At 34.8% G+C, this 16,463-nt stretch overlaps 2 protein-coding genes across 8 annotated transcripts; both read left to right on the top strand.

Annotated features, from left to right (window-relative positions):
- The first annotated feature begins 1,029 nt into the window (after nucleotides 1-1,029).
- LOC111311877 (nuclear transcription factor Y subunit B-8-like) lies at nucleotides 1,030-6,799 on the top strand. Its single transcript, XM_089760971.1, has 6 exons — nucleotides 1,030-1,169; nucleotides 1,285-1,515; nucleotides 1,650-1,779; nucleotides 2,433-2,507; nucleotides 2,658-2,708; nucleotides 6,389-6,799. The coding sequence occupies exons 2-6, from the start codon at nucleotides 1,295-1,297 to the stop codon at nucleotides 6,428-6,430; spliced, it is 519 nt and encodes a 172-aa protein (XP_089617097.1). The 5' UTR covers nucleotides 1,030-1,169; nucleotides 1,285-1,294; the 3' UTR covers nucleotides 6,431-6,799.
- Nucleotides 6,800-7,799: 1,000 nt separating this feature from the next.
- LOC111311875 (E3 ubiquitin-protein ligase UPL4-like) lies at nucleotides 7,800-16,402 on the top strand. Of its 7 annotated transcripts, none has more exons than XM_089760968.1 (19): nucleotides 7,800-7,868; nucleotides 8,492-9,199; nucleotides 9,290-9,400; nucleotides 9,486-9,602; nucleotides 9,709-9,867; nucleotides 9,967-10,128; nucleotides 10,399-10,551; nucleotides 10,636-10,757; nucleotides 10,856-11,382; nucleotides 11,812-11,996; nucleotides 12,136-12,231; nucleotides 12,404-13,648; nucleotides 13,731-13,961; nucleotides 14,059-14,163; nucleotides 15,203-15,283; nucleotides 15,372-15,440; nucleotides 15,547-15,675; nucleotides 15,767-15,850; nucleotides 15,954-16,402. In XM_089760968.1, the coding sequence occupies exons 2-19, from the start codon at nucleotides 8,558-8,560 to the stop codon at nucleotides 16,017-16,019; spliced, it is 4,284 nt and encodes a 1,427-aa protein (XP_089617094.1). In that variant the 5' UTR covers nucleotides 7,800-7,868; nucleotides 8,492-8,557; the 3' UTR covers nucleotides 16,020-16,402. The 7 variants fall into 7 exon arrangements, with proteins under 7 accessions (XP_089617094.1, XP_089617089.1, XP_089617072.1 ...); XM_089760963.1 differs by having other exon boundaries at nucleotides 7,800-7,965; XM_089760946.1 differs by having other exon boundaries at nucleotides 10,856-11,996.
- The last annotated feature ends 61 nt before the right edge of the window (nucleotides 16,403-16,463 follow it).

Here is a 16,463-nt window from a genome sequence, read left to right as displayed (position 1 = left end):
ATTTTAAATTTTTTATATTAACATAATATTTTTAATATTAAATATTATTAATAAAATATAATTATTTTTAAATATTAATAATAAATATTTAATAATAAATAAAATTTAATATTTTAATAGTAATATTAATATTATTCGAAAAAAAATAAAATTTTCATAAAACAATCAAACAACAAAAAATATTTTTCATTAAATAAAAAATCTTTTTCAATTCAAAAATTATTTTTTAAAAATCATTTTTAATGAAACAAACGTAGCCTTAATTTGTTGGAATATGAATTTGGTTCACTTCAATTTGATTAAAAAAATTAATAATTTAAATTTGAAATAATTAGTAACAATTATGTGATTTATTAATAAAACATTAAAATTTTAGTTTTAATGATTATAATATAACTTTTGATAACTTTAAATATAAAAAAAAATTTGACCCATGTAATTATCACTTTTGTGAAACTTATATTATATTTTTAAATAAGTGTTCAATTATTTCAATAAAAGAGATAATGTATAACAAATTACTCAATGAGGTGCTTTTGAGATTATTAAAATTTTATTTGATTCAATCAAATTATTCGGTTACAGTTTCTCTAATCATATAATATTGATAATCATTACCTCGAAGTCGAATAATCTATCAATGTGACTAAAATGATAGATAGAAGAAGATGTAATATGTGTTTTTCTGAAAATAAATAAAAAACATAATACCCGTAATTTTATTTTAGTTTTTGTGTCAGTATCTACTTTGCTGTATATAAAATTAAAATCTGTGAAAAGAAAACCCGAAACGACGGCGTTGGTTTTGAGCCATTTGACGGAGTGCAAAATCACCGAACAGCTGGTCAAATGGGAGATCGCGAACTCTTCCAGAAACAGAAACCACGGAAAATCCCGAAATATAAAAATTAAACCCCACCCCCAACCCAAAAAAAAAAAAAAAAAAAAAAAAAAAAACCTAAAGGAACCATAATAAATATATTAAAAATAAATAAATAAAATGGAAAACCTAACCAACGGTGTTGATAAACCGCATTCTCGCATCTGAGTGTCTCCTTTTTCCTTTCTTCTCCAGCGTCCGATCCCCTCTCTTTCTTCCTCTCCTAATCCAATCTCCCTCTCTCCCGCCTTTTTCTTTTTCTTTTTATCATTTCATTTTTCCCACCGAGGTAAGTTTCCCTTTTCCTTCCCTCTTTCTCTCCTATTTTCCTCTTCTTAGGGTTACTGTTTAGAAATAAGAGATTTAATTATTTATTATGATTTTCGGTAATTTGTTGGAGCTAGGGTTTTCGCTATGGCGGAGGCACCGGCTCCTGCGAGTCCCGGCGGCGGAAGTCACGAGAGCGGCGAGCAGAGCCCGAGGTCCAATGTGCGAGAACAGGACAGGTATCTTCCTATCGCTAACATTAGCCGTATCATGAAGAAGGCTCTTCCTGCCAACGGCAAGATCGCTAAAGATGCTAAAGAGACCGTACAAGAGTGCCTCTCGGAGTTCATCAGCTTCATCACTAGCGAGTACGATTCTCTACTTTTTTTAAAAAAAATTTTCGGTTAATTTAGTCTTTTAGTAATTATTTTAGCTGAGTTTATTAGTTTAATCATAAGAAATTTATTTGTAATTGGAAAATTGGTTATGAATTGATGTACAGAGCCAGCGACAAGTGCCAGAAGGAGAAGAGGAAGACAATTAACGGGGATGATCTGCTCTGGGCTATGGCAACTTTAGGGTTTGAAGATTACATCGATCCACTAAAGACTTACCTTACCAGATATAGGGAGGTGGTTATCTCAAAACTGTTATTGGTTAATTCATTCGTTTTTCTTCCGTATAGTTATTTTGGATCTTAAATTTTGTGACCCTTTCATCTAAAGAAAATGAAACTGATTATTATCCTATATGTTGGAGGCAGAGTTCAATAACTTCACAAATGGGTTTGCCACTTGCCTATTTAACTAATTGTGTTAAATGAATAATTTAATACTGATTTCCTTGTATGTAGTTTAATGAGCATGTGACAATCATATACATATTACATCTTGTCATTGAGTTTCTTTCAAGACTTAAATGCTGGTGTATATGATAATAGTCCATCTGAAAATACTGGGAAAGAAATTTGGCTTATGGATGGTGAAATATGTGGGATTTCTAAGTTTTGTTCCTTTTTCTTGTGATTGCTCTGATTTTAAATAATTGTTTATTCTCTGACTTCTATCATCTGCTTTAATCACTAACTTCTTTGTAAGTTGTAGCGAACTGATTTTTTTTCCTGGTTGTTTTCATGGTCAATTGGATCATTACAGATGGAGGTGAGTTAATACTTTCTTCTTCAAATGGTGTTGCTACTTTATTAAATATTTTATTGCCTTACACCTCTCTCCTCCAAGCTACCTCTCTGATGTGGCTGTGGCTTTCCAACTATGTTGTTTGATAGGGTGATACCAAGGGCTTAGCTAAAGGAGGAGATATATCTGCTAGGAAAGATGTCCAACCAAGCCCAAATGCCCAGGTGAAGCATGAGTTTTTTATTACTGCTACATTCATTTTAGTTTTGTTCCTCATGAATTGCACTTTTTTTGTGCCTTTTTGTTCTTAAACAAAGTTCTGCCTACACCAACTATGCCATCTTATTCATCTTTCTGGTAAATAATTCTTGCAGCTTGCTCATCAGGGGTCATTCTCACGAGGTGTTAATTATGGGAATTCTCAAGTAATCTCTCTCTTCCTGTGTGTGTGTGTGTCATGGAACATATCAACACATAAGCACACTAATGAATCCTTACATATATTTATGTCTTCGTAAGGTGCTTTAATTGTGGTTGTCCTGCATCTTTTTGTTTGGCTTTAGTATCTTATATGGCTGCTTATGGTTGTCAACAATCATAACTTAGCCTTTCAAGGTACAACTGGAAAACATTTTTTATTTGTAAATGATTGTCGCATATCCTGACAATAAATGACACAACAAAATGAGTTTATCCATTGATGCTTCAAAACATTGATGTGAAGGATCTGTCTAGATGCTGTTAAGTATATTTAAAGGAACAAGTATTCTAAACACTGCTAGTGATATTGTGTATTTACCTATTGGAATAAGTACTGGTCTAAATTATGCTAAATCTTTTAATTGGCAGCATAATCTGGCAGTAGTTGCTTCCTTGACTATAACATATCAAATCGTATGAACACTTAGGTGCTTAGTAAGATCATCTTATATGAAAGGTGTGTTGCATGTGTAGAGATAATGAAGGACTTACATAGTATGTAATCTGAATGTCCAGAGTATATAAGTTAATACCTACTAAGAGAAATGAGTTTAGTGCTACATGATATAGGATAGAAACCCAGGGTTTCAAATAGTGCCAGCATTATGGTGTAGCGGCCGCTATTTAGTGGTGGTGGAGGGTAGCGGCACCCACCACCATTGCTATTTACCCGCAATGGGGTTGTGAACAGCAATCACACTCACAGCGGGGCTTTGCAGCTGCAAATAGCGGCATAATGGGATGTTAAAGCCGCTTTTCATATTTTCCAAATCAAATCACACAATAAACAAAATCAAACTAGAGAAGAAAACCCACCCTAGCTTCAAACAATTAAGTTGAAATCCAACAAATTTAAGCCTCAATCAAACTAAAAAAAGGAAATTAATTTATGGTAAAAAAAACAAATACCCATTTTTTAAAATTTGAGTTGCGGATGGTTTGAAGAAAGAGCTCTCAGATAGCCTTCATACCCGTCGACTTTAGGCTGTGCTTTGTGTTATCTTCTCCAAATTTGACTGTTGAGAGGGATAGATAAATGAGACATGGCAGTTTAAAATCTCTTGAAGAAGAGGCAGTGAGGATCTGAGCAAGACATGAGGGTGGTTGGTTGTGTTTGGTGACTCTGTTGCAAGATGGGGAAGAAAAATATAGACAGAGGAGGAATGAGAAACAGAGGAAAATGGGATGGGGATTTGCATGGGCTAAAGACCTTGCTCTACTATTGGTGAGAAGAGAAGAAAATGGGTTTGGAATTTACTGAGAATTTGGTTTACAAATGAATATTTTTTGTAAGTTTATTTAAAATGTTACACTTGTGTATTTGATTTAATGGTAAAATACAAGTACCAATGTTCAAGAAATTATATTTTAATCCCTTACCCCAATAATCATATCTTATAAAAGAAAATTTTAATGTTCATCATCATTCTTGCTAATAAGATTAAATATGTATTTATAACATTCATGTCCATAAAATTCATGAATATATTAACAAACATGTTAGATATACTTATTAATTTATGAGTTGTAACTAAAAATTTTATTTTAACATATAAATGAAAGAATTAAAATGTGACAAATTACTTTAAGTATAATATATAAATGTTATTATGATTATAATAATTATTTAGTTCATTTTATGATAAGTTGTGTAAAATAGAAAAAAATTCACGACTGCAATGAGCACAATTACTATTATTTTATTCGTTACGTTTGCAACCGCAATAAACGCAATGTGTTTGAAAGTGTGACCGCGTTCGCAGTATAAATCCCTGTAGAAACCTAATCTTAAGAAATGGATAAAATAGCTGCTTTATAAGATCATCCTATATGAAAGGTGTATCACCTGTGTAGATAATGAAGGACTTACATAGTATGTTATCTGAATGTCCACAGATTATAAAAGTTAATATCTACTAAGACAAAGGAGTTTAGTGCTAGAGGATATAGGATAGAAACCTAATCTTAAGAAAGGGATAAAACCCATCACTGAACCATCATAGGAATAGTAGAAATAGGCTCATACTTAACCCATGGAGTTTGTGAATGAAGCCACACAAAGGATCTTCACAGATAGTTTACTAGCTATGTGACTATCTGTACTGCATTTCTTTATTGGTTATATTTGCCTAACTCATGTTATTTATTTATTTTTATGGAACCTAAGTCATCTTAAAGAAGTGATAGAACCATCATAATGCCCCATTTCAATTTTTTAAAAATTTATTTATGGATTAGTTGCTTTAATAATTACTTTGTAACATGTCAATATGATAGCATACCTTAAAAGTTCACATTTTATACAGAGCTTAAGCTGATACCTTCACATATTTGGCATTTGAGTCTTGCAAATGTTCTCAATTGCTTCTTGTATACATCTATGGATTTCATTGTTGCTGTTGGCTCTTCTGGAGTATTACTTGTACTCTCTCACAGTGAAGCAATTAGCAAATGTAGTTTTATCCTGCACTATTATTGCTTAAGTCCTAGTGATCAAATTGTGTATGTGGTGTGATTTACATTGGTTTTAGTCTAAGGTCTTGGTTGGTTTACTGAATAACATCTTGAGTGGAAGATACTTATCAATATCAATCTTTGAAGCACCATATGTATTAAGTCCTTCGTACAGTGAGATATGTGCACCATCCATGACAGTGTTATTGCTATTTGATTGGTTGAATGTGACATGAATACATAAGTGCTTTGTATTCCCCTCAATACTGCATGACGTGCCATTGATATTATCCCAATTCTCTATACTTTTTTGTCACTATCACCATGCTGTTACCACCAATTCTTTTACTTCTAGATGGGATCATTGTGCTTAATCCTGTTGCCATTGCTTATACCAAGCCATTTGTCCATTGCTATCTTATGGTGCCACTGCTGTTGCCGGCATCTTTAGTATGGTGCTCTTTTTAACTCTGGCTAAGTTCATATCAACAGGACCATACTATCTTTTTTATCGTTAATTCTAATCTCAGGATTAGTGATCTATCCAAACAGGATAAAGAAGAAAATATGTCCTGTCTTTTTTTTTTTAACGCTTAAGAGTTGCTTGGATAGTTATGGTTAAACATTACTTGTACTTGAAAGGTAACTCTGGTTCTTTAGTGATAGTCACCTTGAAAAGAAAGTTAGTAGGAAATCTGGCTTGTTACTTGGGAAGCACGTACTGGCCTATCATACCTCAAAGGAAATGAAGTGAGGATGTGAGCTGGTTAATCTACCTTGTGATACAGGGAATTTTTTTTTTTTTTGCTACTAATTAGTTACAATGCCAAGCATTTTAAAACTCTAAGAAATTCATTTCTCTTTTTTTTTTCCTTAAAAAAATGAATAATTTGTTTCATCCTTACGAATTTTTTGGTATGTGGCGTCATTGATACACATGCTTATGCATAGACTTGTAAGGCTTTCGCTAATATTTGGTTCTTTGTTTGTCTTTTTCTCCATTTTCCTCTTTTTTTTTTTTTTTCCCTAACTACCGGTGAAGATTCAATGTTGCGATGATGCATATTTCTTCAATCGTTACATTTCTGCCTTAATGCTGTTGCTTGATGATCTTTTAATTAGAAGAAAAAAGATTTGTTTGGTTGGTTCTAATATATTTGAACTTATGTAGTCACAGGCCCATCCGATGGTTCCGATGCAAGGCACCGAGTAAGAGATTCATCCTTCTTCAGCCAATTCCATCATCCAAATCCCATTAAATATCATGGTTCAATGCTGCAACAAATAGTAACAAAATGACGGTGACATTTGGGATGGTTGGCATCCTCTTATCCTGTAAGCTGTTATTTTCTAGTAATGTTTGTATGTCAGTTGTTCTTTGAAATAGATTCACTTTTCAAAGAATTGTGTAAATCTTGGGAGGATTGTAAATTTGAGCTCTTGGGGAGGACAACATAATATTCTGGTATGACATTGTTTAGGAAACTTCATATGCTTCTGATCATCCTATTTTTATGTGACTCTGAACAATGTAAGGTCCAATGGACAAGATTATTTATTTGATTGTTGATTTCAACTGTCAGTTAATTTTATTCTTATTCTTATTATTATTTTTTTATTGGTTTGATGATTGACCCGCTCTTAGGTAATTGCATGTTATGGGAATGTTTGATTTCCAGTTTCCTCAGTCACCTTTCAGTCACCTTTGAATTGAAGGGATAGAAAAGTCAGAGTAAATTCTACCAAAAAAAGAAAAAAGAAAAAAAGCCAATACAGTGTAATCATGTGACAAATGACATGTACATTTCATGCTTTGCTTGATATGGTTGGGGTTCTACTTTTTCCATTTAAGAAGTTTATTACTATTAATAGGGTGGAGTCTGATATGGGGAATTCAAAAGAGTAGGGTTAATAGGACGGAGAAGATCGTTGTATCTAATTGTTGCCTTGGCAAGAAGCTTTCCTGGCTTGCCAAGGCACCAATGTTGTCGGCTTTTGCGTGTCCCAACCAATGTGCTTTGCTTTTCTTGGCCTCCGGTGCATTCAAAAACCGAGAGTATCATTCTTTTTTTATTCTTTCTTAAGCGAATCAATCATCCAAAGTTATAAAAAAAATGCAAATACCCCGTCGTCTCCCTTTTCTTTTAATTTCCTTTTTGTAATTAATTCTTGAATTGATGCTTTTATTTTTAACAAATATATCTAGAGACCCATTTAGAATTGGGCCGAGCTAAGAATCCATGATTTTTTAATTAAGAGGCGGTGTTGACTTCAAAGACTGTACAAAGGCGAAATCTAATTATCGTAGGCCGAAACTTTCGTATCTGTCACAAAGTCACAACCAACGATCATAATCAGTACAGCTAGAACTTTTGAAGGTGTACGATTTTTAATACGGCTCAGTCTCACAAGATATTGACCAGAGCCAGTAGAATTGTAATACAGGCTTATTTACAATATCAATTGGATTCAATTCCCCCCTGTCTCTCTCTCTTTTAAGTGCTTCCATAAATTACAGAAAATGCCCCCGATTTCCATCCTCATCACAATCGCATAAAAACTCTTTCTTTATTTAATCTACAGAAGGAAAATATAGGATCAGCAACAAGAAGAAAAAAGAAAGAAAATAAAAGAAAAAGAAGGAAGAAAAGGTCGTCTTCCTTCTATAAGTAAATCCGTTAGTTTCGAAAATTCTGTAGGTCTTCGATTCTCTTGAAAGACCGATTGATCAAAAATTCTTCTCTTTAGGTACATTAATTGAAGAAAAAAACATGGAAAATTTTTTTAATGTGATTTGTTTTATTTTCCTTTGATACTTTCAGCTTATTGCTTTTTGTTTTTCCTCTTTTTTTTTTTCTTTAATTTCCATTTTGTTTTCTATTTCTTTTTTTTTTTTTAACATTTTTGCTAGCTGTTTTAAGGAGTGATGATCATTTGGTTTAGATGATTGATGAATCGGTTATTTCTTAAACCAACCCTAAATTTTTTTGCTTGTTTTAATTTTTCTCTGTCTTTTAAACACTGTGTTTTTTATTTTTATTTTTTTAAAAAAATTCCTTTTTAATTTCAATAAACTGAACTTTTTGATTATTAAATTTTGATGATGATTATTAAGTTTTGTTCTTTATTTGTGCTCATGTTTTTTTATTTTTTCATAAACATTTTTATTACTGTACAACATTAATTTTCTACGGCACTTCGCATATGTTCTTCGGTATGAATTTACACTCTGTTTAATGCGATTAATTTATTGTTTTTATTTTTAATATCACAGGTTTGAGTGAAATATTTATTGAAAAATTCTTCAGTTAAAGGCCAAAGAAAGAAAAAAAAAAATCAAATGGAAAATCGAGGACAGAAACGAACGGAAACGGCCGACGAATTACCAGCAGATAAGCGAGCTTGTAGTTCATTAGAGTTTCGACCAAGTTCCTCCAACTCTTCCTCAATCCAAACTCACCTCAATTCACCTAATTCCACTCCCGGTGCTGACATAGGCACTTCCTCCTCCGCCTCGGCCTCGAGCCGATCAGACGGTGAACACGAGAAGGAAGAAGATTCAGCATACGGATCATGCGATTCCGAGGAGGCCGACCAACAACCACGGCATCACATTTTAAGAGATTATCAGAGAAGAAGATCATCGAGTGATCATGGAAAATTGAATAATATCTTGTCAAATTTGAACGAAGAAGGAGATGGAGGTTCTGGTCAATTGGCTGCGTTGACAGAACTTTGTGAAGTGTTATCCTTTTGTAACGAGGATTCTCTCTCGAGTTTGATGGCGGATTCTTTATCACCAATACTTGTAAAGCTTGCCAAGAATGAGAGTAATGCTAATATAATGCTGTTGGCAATTAGGGGCATAACTTATTTATGTGATGTGTTTCCTAGATCATCTGGTTTCCTTGTTAGGCACGATGCGGTTCCTGCTCTTTGTGAAAGATTGTTGGCTATTGAATATGTGGATGTAGCCGAGCAGGTAAAGTTTTTAAGTTTGTTTGTTAGATTATAGTGTGATTGAAGTAACTGAATTCATTATGCTAAGAAATGTTTGTTTTTTGTTATGCAGTGTTTGCAAGCATTGGAGAAAATATCTCGTGATCAACCGCTTGCTTGTCTACAGGCTGGTGCAATTATGGCTGTTCTGAATTTTGTTGACTTTTTCTCAGTTAGCGTGCAGGTAATTCAATGTGCATTGAGTTCTTACTTTGAGAATTAGGATATATGTTGTTTTGTTGAATTTTGATTCTAAGTTTGCCAATTAGAGAGTTGCACTTTCCACTGTGGTGAACATTTGTAAGAAACTTCCATCGGAGTGCCCTGCACCTTTTGTTGAAGCTGTTCCCAAATTATGTGATTTACTTCAGCATGAGGATCAACAGGTTTTTAACCGTTTGTAGTTTTCCTCGTTTGGATGACTCCTTCAATATGTTTATTTCTCATATATTTTGTTGACATAAGAATTTCTACGTTGTTCAAAATTTCCAGCTTGTTGAAAGTGTGGCTACTTGCTTGATCAAAATATCTGAGAGAATGTGTCAGTCTTCTGAACTGCTAGAGGAACTTTGTAAGCATGAGCTGATTAATCAAGTCACACGCCTTGTGAACTTGAATAGCCGAACTACTGTATCCCAGCCAATTTACAATGTATGCAAATTTCCTTGATCATGGTTCAGACGTTAGATATATTCATCATTCTTCACTTCTCGTTATATGGTAATTTGATCATTCCATGTTGGTTGGCAGGGCTTGATAGGATTACTTGTCAAACTTTCTTCTGGTTCATTTGTAGCTTTTAGGAGTCTGTATGAGCTAAATATAACCAGTACGCTGAAGGATGTGTTATCTACTTATGACCTCTCGCATCGAATGTCTTCTCCACACTTGGTTGATGGAAATTGCAATCAGGTTTGCATCTTAGACTGGACAATTTCTCTGAAGGCTGTTCCATTTTAGTTGGTAATGGCTTGAGCGTTTATTCTGACCCTATCCTTGTAGTGGATAATGGTAACTACCATGGATGGGCACCAAGTTCATCTCCAACCATAATACTGTTATTATTGGTTGTCTAGCTCTCAAGTTATACGTTCAAGTTTTAATGACTCTATTTAAGTCAACAGCAGGTGTTCTTTTATCAGAAGAAAAGGCACTGCTCACTATTGCTATTGTCTCTGGCAGGTACATGAAGTTCTGAAGCTGCTCAATGAGCTGCTTCCCACCTCAGCTGGAGATCAAGTTAATCAGGTAGTGTTGGATAAGCAATCATTTTTAGCTGATCACCCTGATCTTCTGCAAAAATTTGGAATGGATATACTTCCCACGCTGGTCCAGGTTAGCTCCCTGATATGTACAGTTGAAATCACTGTATTTTGTCCTTTCAATAGCGTTATAATACATGCTTTACCAATCGCACAGGTGGTTAATTCTGGTGCAAACATATGTGTTTGCTATGGCTGCCTATCTGTTATTAGCAAGTTAGTTTTTCTGAGCAAATCTGACATACTTGTTGAATTGTTTAAGACTGCCAACATTCCAAGGTGAATAGGGATCTTTTTTTCTTGTTCTTTTCTTTTAAATACATAAAAGATAAGCTGACAGATCTTGAATATATTTTCATGGAATCTATATATGGCAGTTTCCTGGCTGGAGTGTTTACTCGAAAGGATCACCATTTGCTGATGTTAGCCCTACAGATTGCTGAGATGATCCTCCAAAAGCTTGCTGAAGTTTATTTGAACTCATTCATAAAGGAGGGTGTTTTTTTTGCCATCGATGCATTGCTAATGCCCGAAAAATGCTCGCAAGCTATGCTTCCAGTGTTCAGTGGCATCCAACCGTCATTTGATTCAAGCCGAAAATCTTCCGCAAGGGAGGTCCAGCGATGCTTGTGTTATGCATTTGATACAATGTCATCTTCCTCAGTTCCACCTTGCAAGCTTGACAAGGATACTGTTTGCAATCTTGCAAAATATATTAAAAGCAATTACTTTGCTGCAGAATTACTTGAATCTGAGAAAGGAATGACTGATATTCTTCAAAATCTCAGAACCTTCTCTGCTGCTTTGAGTAATTTGATAAACATGCCTGTTGTTGATGATACTCCTGTTCAACATGAAGAGAAGTTCTACAGTATATTGAATCAAATTATGCTGAAGCTTAATGGTAGAGAGCCTGTTTCCACTTTTGAATTTATTGAAAGTGGAATCGTAAAATCACTTATGCATTACCTATCTAATGGTCTGTACTTGAGAGATAATGTGGAATTTAATGGTATATATGATCATTTGCTTGTTCTGGGAAAGAGATGTGAGGTGTTTGCAAAGTTGTTTTTGTCTTATTCAGATATCCCTGTTGAGGACTTGCCTCTGTCAGTATTAATACAAAAATTACAAAGTGCATTGTCATCCTTGGAAAATTTCCCTGTTATTCCAAGCTACGGATTCAAGCAGAGAAATTCATTTGCTACTGTCCCAAATGGACGTTGCGTTATGTATCCATGTTTTAGGGTTCGTTTTGTGAGAGGGGAGGGGGAGACCTGCCTTTCTGATTTCCCTGAAGATGTTTTGACTGTTGACCCATTTTCTTCGTCAGATGCCATTGAAGGATATCTTTGGCCCAAAATTTTCACTAAAAGAACAGAAAATGGGGAATCAGATGCTGAAGCATTGGAACAGATGGAAAGTCCACCTATTCTTTTACCACCAAATGCAAACTCTAGTCAAGGCGAGAGTTCAGGTTTTATAGACAGCATGTCCACTGATTTGCCAGGGACGCAGGTGACTCCTGTGGTTTGTTGACCTTAATGAGATGAATTCTTTAGTAGCATGATTTTTTTTCTTGCATTTCTTTATTTATTATGTTATATTTGATGAGTTCTGAGCTTTACTCAATACTTGCAGCTATGCTTTCCTGCAGGAAGATGAGGCTAACTTGTCACAGTTTGCCTCTGAACAAGTGCATTTCAGAGAAGCAAATTCTGGTGAAACAATGTCATTGGATGAAATTGATATTGTATGTATTATTAGTTTATTTTTGGTTTATGTCTTGTATGTATCATATAAGCCTGCTTAAACTACTGTTTCAGTTGTCTATATCCAGTGTTTTTTTTCCCTTATTGTAAGGGTTGCTTTGATTTAAAATAGGTACTTTATTCTGACTGACTGCAAATTGCATTATTTTACAGGGCTCTGCTGTGCAGGAACGACAGTTTCCTACTGGGTCAACTACAGAAATGAAAACTCTCTGTTCGGCATCTAGTAACAATGACATTGAAGATTCCTCACCTAGACTATTGCTTTATCTAGAAGGACATCAACTACGCCGAACTTTGACTCTATATCAAGTAATTCTTCAACAGCTATTAAATTCAGAGAATGAATTTATTCAATGGGCAAAATTATGGAGTCAAGTATACACAATAACATACAAAAAGGCTGTGGAATCTAAGCAAGACGATCTTCAAGAGCATACATATCTAGAATGGAAGTCCTCAATATTACATAAAATTATTGCCTATAAGCAGTATATGGCATTTTTTTCCAGCATGTTCGCTTGCAAACTTGCTTCTGATTTAGACAAGTCAAGTCCCACTTACGATATACTGTTTCTGCTCAAAAGTTTGGAAGCCATCAACAAATGTTCATTTCATCTAATGTCTTGTGAGCGGACACGTGCATTTGCTGAAGGTAGGATTGATAACTTGGATAATTTGAAGGTAACGGTTCATTCAGTTCCTCAAAATGAGTTTGTAAGCAGTAGGTTGACTGAAAAGCTAGAACAGCAGATGCGGGATACTTTTACTTTGTCCACCGGTGGTATGCCTTCATGGTGTAATGAGTTAATTGCTTCATGTCCCTTTTTGTTTAGCTTTGACGCAAGATGTAAGTACTTCCGATTGGCAGCTTTTGGTCCACGAAGAGTTCAACTTCCTGCCATGTCACGTAATTCAGGTGCTTCAAATGACAGGCAGCCTATTGCAGGTGGTTTGCCTCGTAAGAAATTTTTAGTTTGGCGTGATCGAGTTCTGGATTCTGCTACCAGAATGATGGACCTACATGCTCGTCATAAGGGGCTTGTTGAAGTGGAATATAATGAAGAAGTTGGCACTGGTCTTGGTCCAACTTTAGAATTCTATACTCTTGTTAGTCATGAATTTCAGAAATCTGGCCTTGGCATGTGGAGAGAGGACCATAGTTTATTTATCACTTCAAAAACCTTGCCTGTTGCAGATTCTGGAATTCTAAGAAATCCTTTCGGGCTTTTCCCTCGTCCACTGTCACCTACATCAGATTCATATAATGGGGTACAGTTCTCTGAAGTATTAAAAAAGTTTGTTCTTTTGGGTCAAATTGTTGCAAGGGCTATTCAAGATGGAAGAGTCCTAGATATTCCCTTCTCCAAAGCCTTCTACAAATTAATTTTGGGGCAGGTATTCTTCTGACCTGTAAATTGTAATCATGATTTAACATTACACTCTAGAAATTAAGATATGCATCCTTTTGGTTTTGTAGGACCTTAGTTTGTATGACATCCTATCATTCGACCCTGAGCTTGGTAGGACACTACTGGAGTTTCAGGCTATTGTTAATCGGAAAATTCATCTGGAATCCACTTGTGTTGAAAACCCAACATTGAAACTGGATTTGTGCTTTCGAAATACCATGATTGAGGACCTTTTTCTGGACTTTACCCTTCCTGGTTATCCTGATTATGTTATTTCTTCTGACTGTAATCACAAAATGGTGAGAATTTCTCAAGTACGATTACATTCATTTTTCCTGAGAGCCATTGATTGAATTAATTCAAACTTGATTCATGTTATTTATGCATTGTTCCCAGGTAAATTTGGCTAATTTGGAGGATTATATTGAGCATGTTGTGGATGCTACCATACATAGTGGAATTGTCAGACAAGTTGAAGCTTTCAAGTCTGGATTTAACCAGGTATGTACCATCATACACTGCATGATTTTTTAAAAAGAAGTTAGCAAAATGGTGATGTCTTCAATCCTAGTGTGTTCTACTTGACTAAAACTGACCATGTAGACATTCAATTTGTTCTACTTGATGTGTTGTAAACTTGAAGGAAATAATGTTTGAACGAGTTGTGTAGCCAGTCCTGTTATTTTTAATTCAGAAAGGATTATATTACTCTTTAGTGTGATCTTTATTTGCTATGAGAGATTCTTACACAAGTTGGTTAGGTTAATGCTTTGCCAGGGGCAAGTTGTTTCTGTGATATATGATATTTTTCTCTTCATCTATATGTTCACTAGTCTGAAGTCTCTCTGCTGGGTGAATAGATTTTACTTTAACCATTTGATTAAAAAGTTTTTCATCTTCATTCCTTTCCATCCTACCGAGCAAAGCCTAAATGTTGCTCCTCTTGGCATAGTTATATGGGAGCCAGATAAGCCAACTGAGATTTAGATAAGCTGTTTTCAATATATTAATAATAAATTAGTAATTACTCGACTTTTAAGACTGATGTTAACTAGAAATATGGTTTTCGTGGCTGTTATAGAAATGACTCTTTTAATTTGATGCCCCCTATTAAATAACTGATTTATGCTTCCTTTGCACGTAGAGTTTAATGAAGCAATTTGCTTTCCCACAGACCCAAATGACTCACATCGCAAGAAAATTTTAGAAACACAATTATAATTCACCATATTAGTGCATTGTGGTTGCTTCTTTCCGCTGTATTCCAGATGATATAAAAAAGTTTTAACTGCTTAGCTTTTATGGATATGTTGATAGTTGATGTGATAGGGGAAGAGATAGAAAGGGCTATGAGATTGAGTAGCTTCTATAGTTGATTGTGTCTTATCAGTCTAATTTTAACCATAGGTCTGTCAATCTGTCACTTCAATTTTCCCTGCATAGGTCCTATTTGGATATCTTTTTTTTTCAAAAAAAAAAAATGAAATACTTAGGGCAATGGTTTCCTTCTTAACATGTCTGATTCTTGCTTTTGTTGCAGGTTTTTGCAATTAAGCATCTTTGTATTTTTACTGAGGAGGAACTAGAGCGTTTACTCTGTGGAGAATGTGATTTCTGGGCTGTATGTATATCTACCACTTGATTAATGAGTCTATTTGGGGGAGAGATGGATTACCTTTACTGAGTTTTAATGTTGTTTTTTCTAACAGTTCAACGAAGTTCTGGAACATATCAAGTTTGATCATGGATATACAGCTAGCAGTCCACCCATCATTAATGTTAGTATTACTTGCATTTTCTTTTCTTTGCCACTTCCCTCTTTTTCTTATGCTATCAGCTTTTCTCATCTGCTAAATCTTTTCACTGAGTCACTCGGAATTTCAGCTACTGGAAATTATACAAGAGTTTGATTATGCACAACGGCGAGCATTTCTGCAATTTGTGACTGGCGCACCCCGGCTACCTCCAGGAGGTTTGGCATCTCTAAATCCAAAATTGACAATTGTTCGCAAGGTCTGTATGATCCATACGCCTTAGTTTACCCGTTTGCATTTCTTTTGTCTTATCATGTATTTATTTCTTTAAATTTTAATGTTTCCTTCAGCATAGTAGCAATTGTGCTGATACAGAGCTGCCCAGTGTTATGACTTGTGCCAATTACCTGAAGCTACCGCCATATTCTTCAAAAGTAATCCTTCAAGAAGCTTCATATAATATTATCTTATAGTATTATATTCCTTAAAAAAAAAAAGATAAATTGAAAGAAATATCGGGTGGTAATTTTTTTGCAGGAGAGGATGAAAGAGAAGCTGTTGTATGCGATAACAGAAGGGCAAGGCTCATTCCACCTTTCATAGCTTTTCTGCAGGTATATAATATCTGTGAATTTGTAATTATTAGGTAGGTGCATGGTGTACATGAATTGGCTGGTGAATAGTGATGGTAGTGGGGTTTTGATGATTTAAAGAAGAGCTGATAGTTGCTGGAACAAAAGGAGGCTCTAGGAGTAGCTGACAAATTCGTAAATAAGAAAGGAAATGTGGCTTGTAAAAATAGTAGTTTTAGTTCAAGTTGGGAGCTGTACAGGGAGAGATGGGAGGTTTACTAAGGTTTCCATGGGTGGCTGTTTCTTTCTTCATTTATACTGCACAAAAGTGCCTACAGGATTTGTTTCTTTCTTATTCTTTTAGCCATAAAACTAGCTTTTTTATTCAATCAACGAATACTGTTTTCCCTTCTATTTGTATTACTTCAACTTCACCATTTTATGGAGTTATTATGTGATCAAATTCTCCACGGGA

Source organism: Durio zibethinus, chromosome 1 (genome assembly GCF_047325235.1).
Source record: "Durio zibethinus cultivar Kanyao isolate XHJ-2024 chromosome 1, ASM4732523v1, whole genome shotgun sequence".
Classification (NCBI taxonomy): domain Eukaryota; kingdom Viridiplantae; phylum Streptophyta; class Magnoliopsida; order Malvales; family Malvaceae; genus Durio; species Durio zibethinus.
Note: the sequence above shows the minus strand (reverse complement) of the source record. Positions and strands in the feature narration are given on the sequence as shown.